Source organism: Limulus polyphemus, unplaced genomic scaffold (genome assembly GCF_000517525.1).
Source record: "Limulus polyphemus unplaced genomic scaffold, Limulus_polyphemus-2.1.2 Scaffold1936, whole genome shotgun sequence".
Lineage (NCBI taxonomy): Eukaryota > Metazoa > Arthropoda > Merostomata > Xiphosura > Limulidae > Limulus > Limulus polyphemus.
Window position 1 is genome coordinate 41,006 of NW_013667546.1, and position 11,516 is coordinate 52,521.

General features: G+C 33.3%; 1 protein-coding gene across 1 annotated transcript in view; it reads right to left on the reverse strand.

The window, feature by feature from the left end:
- Positions 1-11,516, reverse strand: part of LOC106465415 (trifunctional enzyme subunit beta, mitochondrial-like) — a 45,498-nt gene that overhangs the window by 31,458 nt on the left and 2,524 nt on the right. The window contains 2 exon segments of the mRNA XM_013925642.2: positions 2,444-2,576; positions 4,875-4,931. Coding sequence (XP_013781096.2) covers positions 2,444-2,576; positions 4,875-4,931 — 190 coding nt within the window.

The following is an 11,516-nucleotide window of genomic DNA, read 5'->3' on the forward strand; positions in this document are numbered from 1 at the left end:
CTGGAAAAAAAATCGCGTTTTTCCAGGATTTCCATGACATTCCAGGACACGTACGAACCCTGGATTAGCTTTTCTCATTTTGTGCTGTCCTCTGTATGCAAACCTTTTCAGAAATGCATGCCACAAGCCTTCATCATTCCCTTGTTGGAATCCAAAGTTTCAACACGTCTCTCATGCAAATCATCATGCGTCACCTCTCTACCAACAAAAGAGCACTACCATCACATGACGCAATCGACCCCCCTCTACGTGCCACTAATGAACTATCATTTCTAAATTTGGCAGAAGATGCAAGCACCAGAGGATTGTGGAGAGGATGTGTGGGAAGTGTGAGTGGAGGGAAATACCTATCGGAAATACATTTTCATTTAGGAAAATTATAACTTTCGATAAGGTGCTCTCGCTCCACTGACAAAATTAGCTTGAATCCCACACTGAAATGGAGGATGGACTGGTATGAGGAAAGTACAGGCGTAAGCCCTGTAAGTATCCAGAGGACACCCCTAAAATGAGAGGAACAGATTAGATGATCTGAAGATGGGCACTGCACCACATCTGAGCCAGGTATCTCTTCACCAGTAATATCGATATGATCAGGAGGACCAGACATGGAGGAACATGAAGGGAGCACATCTGCATAGGAGAGTATAGTTTAGCTATGTGGTCTTAGACAGAAATTAAAATCACTCAATCCCATGATGGAAAGTGGACAAGTGAGGATATGTCCCATGGTGTAGAATGGCTAGGGGGAACAAACTGTAGTCAGTAAGTCATCCGCATCAAAAAACCTCACTCGCTTGGTATAGACATCCTCACGAGGGTAGGATGAGGATCATACCATCTTCATCTCAAGTCCCAGAGTCAAGAAGAAACCTAACTTTCGACTTCAGGAACTCACAGGGTAGCCTAATGCCTGGGATCCAGAAATGTGTCATCTGGAATCCAAGGGAAGTACATCGCATCCACTCAACCCTCGCAACCGTGAAACTAGCCCAAAACAACCCCGTCATCAAATGAGGGAAAATCCAGGACAGGACCTTCTGTGACCCAAAACACAGATGACAAGTCGAGAGGGGAAGATGGATAACCCAAAACCTATGTAAGAACTTATATGTAAAGTGAAGACATGAAGGACCACGTTAATGTCCCAGTCCGGGAGTGACGGAAGCCTCAGTGGCTGACAAAGACAGAAGGAATGGATCAACATGGAAAAGACAGGGGAAGCAAAGACCTTGTGGAAATGGGAAAAATGTAAGGTATGGGATAACGCCACCTGAAACATAAAAATAGAGAAGCTCGAAGAACCCCTCTCAAAGATATATGTGAGAAACTCGGCTATACAGGCAATAGCTGGAAACCCCGAAGGCAAGGCAAACTCTGGGAGGGGAACAAGCTATCAAAATCGTCATCAGCCTGCCCCAACTTGAAAGCTTCAGAAGGAAGAGGGGCAGAAGTAGGCAAGAGAGGTTGGCTCATGTACCGCTCAATCTCCTGGCAAATGAGCAACAATATATCCCAAGATAGAACTCCTGCTCCAGTGGCTGAAAATACGGCATCAGATGCTGGCAAAGTACCCAAAGTTGTGAAGTTGTGACTGTAACTTCAGAATTCATAAGCGGGCAGAGTGGCAAACACAAGGAAGTAATGCTATAATTAAAATATTAACTCCACAACTGTAGAGTGTAGTAAATAAAGTTAAGAAAAATATAAAAACTGCAAAATGAAAGATTAAACCACTTCAAAGTAACTGAACAATGTAAGAAAGAACGTCTGAACTCGACAGCTGCCAAAGAGAAGTGATAGTTTGGTAGTGGCACATAGAGGGAGTCACATGCTTCACGTAACAGTAGTGCTCTCCTTTGGTGGAGAGGTGATGCATGATGATTTGCATGAGAGACATGTTGGAACTTTGGATTCCACCAAAGGGATGATGAAGACTTGTGGCATGCGTTTCTGAAAACGTTCGTACACAGAGAGCAGCGCAAAACAAAAAAAGCTAATCTCGTAAGCGGAGGGGGAGTACCTTATCAGAAGTATTTTTAATCTTAAAATCAAATTTACTTTGTACGATGGATAATCAACATTCAAAAAGATGTTTGGAAGTTGTTATAAAATTTTTTTCCTGTAAAGATGTATATGTTCTGATTCATTTAGCTAAAGATAACCATTATATCACAAAAATAACACTAATACTTAGAGCAAAAAAAATTACTTAATAAATTTTATGGAAACAAGCACTTTATCAAAACAATTACAACAACATGTGAAAGATGTCTAATTCAAATGTACCTTCAGTGTACCTTGTCATGTTTAACAAAAATAGTATCTCAAGATAAATATTGTTGTATAAGATCTATTGATTTCCATTATTTGAGTGAGAACCATCTAAATTATAAGTAATACTAACTTATATAGTAATAAAAGATTTAAAAGGAAAACATACAAAAGAGCATGTCTCATCAGGTCATTTGCCATAAGATCCTTGTAGTTAGTCTGAGACATTAAGAAAGGGGTTCGAGCACCTTCTACTAATACCACATTCTTTATTCCTGGCTTTTCTAAGGATTTTTTTCCACCTAAAATATATATATTAGTTAGAGCTACACATAACTATGAAGAATGAAATACATACTTCTAACTACTACAAAACTCTTCTGAAAACACCACAGAAATGTGTTATCACAACTGCCAACCAAAATGACACAAGTTACACTTGTATTATTCTTGGTACATGTTCTTAGGAATCACAGTTTTAGTGTACTAGATTGATTTTCTTGCCATAAAGCTTAAACTATTTTTTTATGTTACCATTTGGTGTAAAAATATCTAAAGTGTTATAAAAGCTATAGCAACATTTAAAACTTTTTTTTTTGTACAAACAATTATGTAAACTGTTAAATAAAGTCAAAATCTTGAATAACAAATAGTAATGAGAATAGGGTGAAGCAAACTTTAATTCCAAACTCTCTTTCTTATTCCAATCACCTACTCTTCAGAATTTTTTGTATCAAAAATTGAGATACCAAATAAGATGCATTAAATGTATAAAATATAAAATAATAAATAAGGAACTTGAAACCTCTCTCATCTTCATACAATTTAAATTTTCTTTTATTAAATTCAGTAGTTCTTAAAAATCACCATTCCAAAATGTTTGCTTTATCATTACCTGATTTTAATAGCGTCAAGGCAAAGTACATAATATTTTAGTGGGGTAAAAGTACAAATCAAACAAACAAAGATACTCCATTGGTCAAATAAAATATTACTATGTTAGTCTTTTAATCAAATTCTTCTGGAATTTATACATAATTAGACTTACAGATGAATAAATATTGATGATTTATTCAAGAATTTTAAACAATTGTAGCAACTTAATATATATAGATCAATTTAATTTGAAATGAACAGAACAACTTGAAATCTTCCTTCATCCAATAACCAAGAAATGTTCTTATCTTAAAAAATTCAAAACAACAATTCTGAGCCTACCTCCCCACCTAATAAGTAACTTAAGCCTATGTTATAGACTAGAGACAAGTTGTACTTGTTGACAAGTGTACAACTTGATATACCCAAATCTCTAAAATAACAGCCAATTTTATTCACTACTTACTTTGTTTCGACTGACAATGAATTTGTGAAACTGAATTTACTAAAGACTATCTTGACTTGCTAATTATGACCCTGTTTTTTCTTTACTGATGCCAGCTTACTTAACTTACATGGATTCAAAAACTTTGTACAGCATATTTTATATTTTTTTAAAACAACAATTTCTTATGGTCTATTTCAAAACATATAATTACAAAAGAATAATAAATATTTATTCTAAACAACAGTACAAAATCTTTATAAGCTTCTAACAAGAAATAATTCCCATCATTAACATAACAAATGAAAACAAACTAATTATAGTATTTAAAAGTATTCAAATTCCATACCACTATAAGCTAACATGCCATTTTGAACATAGGGTTGAGTAAGTTATATTAAAATAATTTTCCATGTGCAAGTAAGAAAATGATGTAGTTACAGTAAAATGCCATGTATCAGAGCACTTCTGATGCAAGATATTCATACACTCAGATCATAAAGATATGATCAGACACAAGATTTAGTATTTCCAAGATGAGGATATCCCTTGTAATTTAATGGCATTGAAAAACTATATAATATGGATCAACTTGGGACACCAGGACGATTCAGAAAGAAACATGTAACAAGTTGTACCCCAGCCATGATAAGCAAAATGGGGCATTTTGTAACAAGTAAAAATCTACAAACATATAGATGAGTGAAAAAAGGTACCCATATGCCCCAGGCAACAGTACACAAGTTGCTCACACAACATACCAGTCCAGTCATCACATACCTAAAGTAGTTGAAGAATGAAAGAGGTGTTCATACCATTCCATACAAAGGCATGATGTACTGGTTAAGTCACTAGACACATCATTTGTGGATTTCTCTTGAAACAGGGGGTTTGGAATTATCATTCTCACACAAGAGGACGGGTTTGCTTTGAATACAATACCTGTCTCAGGAATCTTTTTGCAATAAAAACTACACTGCAGAGCTATTGTTAAAGATGCATGTACTGTCAGATAAGAGTATGACTGAATGTGGTGACAGAATGAAAATATGTGGCAAGGCTCCAAAATCATTTGAATATAACATAACTCAACCTCTATATATCACATTGTCAGAAATGTACCTTGGGTTATATTTCTATGACGAGTTGATGTTAAATTAGAAAATGCTAGTGGTTTGAAGAAATTTCAACTTCTTGTTTTTGGTCTTATGCTCTATAACCTGAAACAAATTATAAACTGCAAAACACATTCAAATTGCTGAAATATTACAGTTCTTACCAGGTGGAGTTTTGTTGGTAGGTAGTTGCTGACTTGTACTGATACATCTTACTACATCTATAATAAAGAATGTTCAAAGTTCAGTTGAAGTTACTAATACACATACAACATGTATTACCATATTATAAAGCTTTGTTCCTTTTACTTTACAATGTTTATTCATAAATTACAATGATTTATGCATAAACTCTTACTCAACTCTGCAATTTCTGTAAATTAGAAACTAGTTGATGTGGCTGATCTTAGCTTTATTCAAATTTCACAAACAAAATTAACTAGTATGGTAATTTGTAATACGTATTTTACACATATAGTAGTTTATCAAGATACATTTTTAATATCACCCTTAAAAGAAACAAAAGACAAGCTGTACTATTTACATACATCAATCAACTAGAAACATTTGACATAAAGGACACATGTATGTTGAAACTGACTTCTATATATGTCAGTTTTTCACACCATTTTTGGCTACAATAAACAAAAAAGATACTGATAATTTTGGGTATTATATACTTATTAAATGGCTAATGATCAGATATACATGAAACAATTTTGACAATTTTGATTGTGCCTTTTTTTCAAGAGCCCTTAATTCTTATTAAAAAATTTTAAACATACTTCTGATGTATATATAGCTTTTACATTATTTACTTTCAAAACAATTAAAGTTAAATTAACATGACTGTTTTATTTTTAGAACTGAAGCATCTTTCATGCCATTTTTCTTTTGACCTCTTCTTGAGTTATTTAAACATTCTTGGCTTTCATTGTATAAAAAGCTGAGGCACCTGTTCTTTGTCTGGATTATGAACTTAAAAAAGTTTGGGGTGGAGGTTATGATAAATAACACAAAAATCCTAATTTTCACACAATTTATTTATAATATATTATTACAGTTTTCATTATTACCCTACCAAAAGTTTTGTATAAGCTTTAAAAACTCAATATGTATATACTTAAAACATGGCATAAAATGTGGGATGGTCATGATGACTTTGTACAAAGAGGAAGCTGCCAAAGTATGGCAGTAGGGGTGCTTCCTGTTACCTGCTTTCAACACCCAGCTTTTAATATCCTTCCACACTGTTTCATGTTATTAATTAAATGATTGTCATTGGCCGCAGAAGTGTCTTACAGAATAAAGTTGTAAGGTCATAGGTTAAAGTAGGAAGTCAGTATAACTTAAGAAATGGCTCTTTATATCAGCATTATGGTGGCTGTTGTATTACAAACTTCATCCTGCATAGTGAGTGCTAGCACACTCTTCAAGATATATGACATCTGTATGCCATCCCCACACTGTGTGTATGCAGCGTTGTAGAAAATTTTAAGTTTTTTTTGTTTGGTGTAAGAACATGGGGCCATCTATGAATGTAGTTAACATCAACTTATATCAATGATGATAAATGTTCAATAATATCAATAATGGGGGATGAAGGAGATTGTGAGCCCCCCATCACTGTGGCCCTTGTTCTGAACTATAATCCCACATTTTGTTTGAGATTGGCCCAGAGAACTATCTTTACACACAAGTGAACCTTGGAATTTGAACAACTACAGATTACATATCTTTATACAAAGTTCAACAATCATTTCTTTGACAAAAGTTTTAACGCCTACAAAATGAATTACACCCTTCTTATTTCTTACTAAGAATGGAATAAAAACCATTCAGAAACACAACTGAAGATAAAATTTGTACTTTTGATCAAAGGATTTACTCAAATATATTACAATGTCATAGAAAATTAAACTTGGTAATAAGGGAATTTAATACATGTTTCTAGATTTCTATATTCAATCCCAATTCCTGACTTCTTTGACACAATGTGCTTAACTAACATGTGAGTGCACTTACAAATGTATGCATCAAAATTTATATATAACTAACTTTTTTGTCAATAACTTTGCAAAGTCAAGCAATTACAGCATTATAAAAGATGAAAAAAAATATTGAGTTCTTATAGTGTGCAAATATCATAAAAGATTGGGTAAAAATTATCTAAAACTCAGATAAATGTATACAATAAATGTTGTCTTTGAAGTTATGACTCAATAACAGTTAATGATTATTCTACTTAATATAAATAATTTATTTAGCTAGAAAATGAAAACTTTTGAGTAGTTTGATACCATTTAACCTGAGCATATTTAGGAGGTACAAGTTGCAGTGAGTTAGAAGATTAATGTGGTGGTTGTTCATCAGTGCCAAAAATATAATTATCAGTAATGTACAAACATTGATTCAGTGCATTATAATCATTGTAATTTTGTTTTTCTTTTGCAATAGTTATAGGCATTATGTACTCCATGCTAATTTGTTGTATAGAATTAGCTTCATTAATTTACTAAGTGAAATATTTTTAATGATGATCTATAAAGTTAGTGAACCTTGGATAAGTTAAAAAGCATACATAATATTAATGGAAATGCATCATACTGAGCTTCAACAAAATGCTCATACAAAACCATAATTAAAGAAGTAATACATTTAACTCATAAGTTACATTTCACTTTGGAAATGACTTAAAATTTATAATGAGCTACCTAGACATCAAAGATAACACATTTTTAATACATAAATGCTTAAAAAACAAAGAATAACAGTGTAAGAAATATACTTCACATAGCATTTTCAGATAATTCCAGTGACAAAACATTATCATATGCATACATATTAATTATATAGGAAGTGTACTAAGAAGTTAAATGTTCTTGAAAAATTCAAAGATATTAAAATTTCACCATTTTCTTCAAGAATTCATTGTTGGGTATGCCCCTTAGAAATTTCAAAACCCTTTATTTTTCCCATTTCTGCAAGTTCAACAGTCATTTCAATTTTATCCCTTACTATTCCTTTAGCACAGGAGTGGGAATAATAAAACCTGGTTTCCATAAAAACTTTATGGATTTGGGGGCTGATCTTCATGAAACTTATTTGGGCTTTGGTTATGTCTCAGACCTCCAAAACACCTAAAAGTACAAGTTAGGTAACATACTGAAATAAGTTACACTAATACAAAGATGCTGCCCAGTAGGGGTGAATTTCCAGAAAATGTTATATGTCACCCCCCTTTAAAGCCAATCAAACAAGTTCTGCATGTGGTACAAGAGCCTTATTTAGTGAAGCCCTAAGAATTAGTACAAATGTATAAGCAATAGTAATAAGACACAATACTTCATAATGTTTGGAGAAGCTATACAGATATTCATTAGAGATAGTTTGATTAAACTTGCATAATTGTGAGGAAACTTGGGGAAGTCAAAATAAACAAACTGATAGGATAGCAATGATTAGACTGAAAAAAGAACTTTTAATGCATAAGTTAAATTGTAGTTATCAAATTTAAAGATGTAGTAGATTCAAGTATAAGTACAGTGGTTATTGCTCAAATGTTAAGAGTATTACAAACAAAATGGACGAGGTTAGATCTCTAGCTCTCCTCAAGAAGAGAAGGCAGCAGCATCACAAAAGAAGAGTATCTCAAAGGCCATTGAGGAAGCCTTAAGTAAGCCCGGCCAAAGGGACAAGATCCAGAGACATGAAAGTCTCCAAATGAGACAAAACCTCTCAACATAGAAAGTATAGGAAAGGCAAGAGTTGAGGTGACTAGATGCTCCATGTCCCTCAGACAAATGGGGAAGGCTGAACCTCACTGAGTTAAGAATTGAAAATGTCTCCATAATGGGCTAAGCATTGAGTCAGAGAGAGAAATGACTTGGAATACTTGACCAGCCAACATAGACAACCTACCTCTTGGAAGAAGAGACAAGGAGAAGTCAGTCATCCATGTAATGATAGAAACAAAGTCCAAGATAATAGATGTGGCAAGCAAATGCACTCATGACTCTGTTGAAGACTGAAGGAGCCGAAGAGGTACCAAAGAGGAGAGCTCAAAACTAGTACACCTGATCCAGGTGACAAAATGAAGGAAACATTATGATGAAGTAATTGAGATACGGAAAAGGCATCTCAGTCATTGACCTCGGTGATCGATAGTCTTGGGAAAAGAACCAACAGAAAGTAAGAAACCCCTCTATTTTAAACCGAAGAACCACCAGATAGGGGTTGAGAGAGAAAAGATCAATGACAGGATGCCTTTCCCTGGTTTTTTTAAGGACAACAAAAAGGTGAGAATGAAACCCTGGAAAGGAGCAAACAGCCGTTTTGATAGCTCTCATGTCCAAAGGATCTGCTACCATGGCTTTGAGACACAGATGATGCTGAGGATTGGAAAGAGGAGGAAAAGATCAGGAAGAAAAGACAAGAAGTGATGAGAAATGCTGTATGTAAGAACCTGAATGACTCCCCAACTAGTTACAAATAAAATCTCCATATACCTTTAAACATGCCAACCTCTCAAGTTTTCCCAGCCTCTCTTATGGATTCCTTGATTATTTGGAATGAGAGGTCAAAACCTTGACTGTTGATTGGTTTTCTGCACATGATGAGTATCATATTTACACATACACACACACACACACACACACATATATATATATATACACACACGTGTGTGTGTGTGTGTCATGCAAAGTGATGACAATAATTGGTTAGTGCATAGGCCAAAGGGCCAATATTATAAATAGGTCATTCATTTATTGAGCAATTGCCGAGACCCCTCTAGCAACTAATTTTTAGTGGGGATGTTTGGAAACTGCTGCCTTTATTATAACCTAGTATGTGCTTTAATAAAACAAAACATAATAGAAAGGTCAGTTTACTGTTTTTATTATACTTCTATTCATTCAAAGCACTTTACAAGGCAAGTAAAATCTGTACAGTAACAATTTTATTCCACTTTCCCTGGATTCCAAAATGCTTTGGGCTCTACTAATTGTTGTATATAAATTATAAAAATTATTATTGTTTCATAATAAAATATATGAGCTGTATATTTTTTAACTTGATAACACACATATAATATGGCTAACATATAATCAACAAATACAGGGAATACTTATGGGTGTTAACTTCAGCTGTCAAGTTACAAATTTATATGCACTGGAAGTTGAATTTTCATTCACAAAAAAAAATCTTAGTGAAAAAGACTAACAAAGCTTTACATATTAATCATGTTTGTAGATATACTGACAATGTTTTCTTGATACTGAGAAACATATGTATTCACTAGAACTCACACTGTATAAACATCTTCCACAACAAAGTACACAACTTGTATTTAGGATATTAATAACATTGAATACTCAAAATTTTCAGAATAGAGACACTTGATTTTGTAGTTATAAATTTTCCATTCCAAATACAGCTATTCCAAACAAGTTATGCTACTCTGTTTACCACAACTTGTAAGATATAATAGCATTTGTTCAAAATTACAATACTTCACGGACAGAGTTCATACTCTCACATATGAGGTTTTTCCTATCATATTTCAAACACTAAATATATTCAGTTCTGCTGTAAATTCATCAATTTTCTTCCTGGTAATTACAGGATTAATAATTTTACAGAATATTACAACCTTTTCAAACTATCATGTCTACATCTTAATTTCTTAACTAATTTTTTAAAATAATAATGAACATCTTTAGTACATCATTCACCATTAGCTTTACCTCTGGTTATTGTAAACTGTTTACAATTTTCTAATGAAGTATAGTATTATGTCATTAAATACAAGTATGTGGTGGGATAGTTGAAGTTGGATTAGTTGTAAGTTTTTCATATTAATTACAGTTAACTTACAAAAAATAATAAGGGACCCTTTGATCCTTCAAGGCTTCTTTGCACACTCACCCTTGACAAAAGTAAAAATTTTGTCCCCCCCTCCCCTCTATTTTGTTTCAAGAAATCATCAATTCTCCTCTGAAGCTCTTGCTGCCAACAGCAACTCATTTCATAAGTCAATCACCCTATTAGAAAAATAAAACTGTCTTCATTGGAACCTATCCTATCTTTTCCAAATTGTAAACTTGTGTCCTCTTGTCATATTACCTTTTATCCTATCAAACCCACGATTAATCTTGTAACTAAGATCACCTTACCCTACTTTACACAAGAGAAAGTAAACTGAGAGATCTAAACCCATTCCCTTAAAATAACATTTCTCCAAAATCATCCTAGTGGCCCTCCTGTGAATCCTTTTTATTAAGTCAATATTCTTTCTTAGATCAACAGACCAAAACTGTACACAGCATTTAAAGTTAAGCCTAACTTGGCAAATCACTTAACAAATTTCAAAAACATTTTGGAAAATAAAAATTATTTCACTAGAGGAAGATTGAGATGAAAGTGTCCCTTTCCTAATAATACTGAAAATAATCGAAGCAAAGTGTGTGTGTGTGTGGGGGGGGGGGGTTCCGGCACCAAAAATTCTGCATTTTGATGCATTTTAGTACTTAAAATTCACTTAAACAAGTTACTCCATTTTTCTTACATCAATGATTATCAAATACATGTGAGAAATATCAAATCTGATTCCCCTAGTTAATGGATAGTTTTCAAGAGTGCATTCTTTGGAATTCATAATTTTCACTATTGGATGTCAAAACTTATATAAAGTAATGCATATGTGTTTTTGAAATGTGTATGATTCAACTGAGAATAAACAGTTCACACTATTATGAAATTGAATAGATTCATTATTAAAACATTGCTAAAAATAAATCAGACAA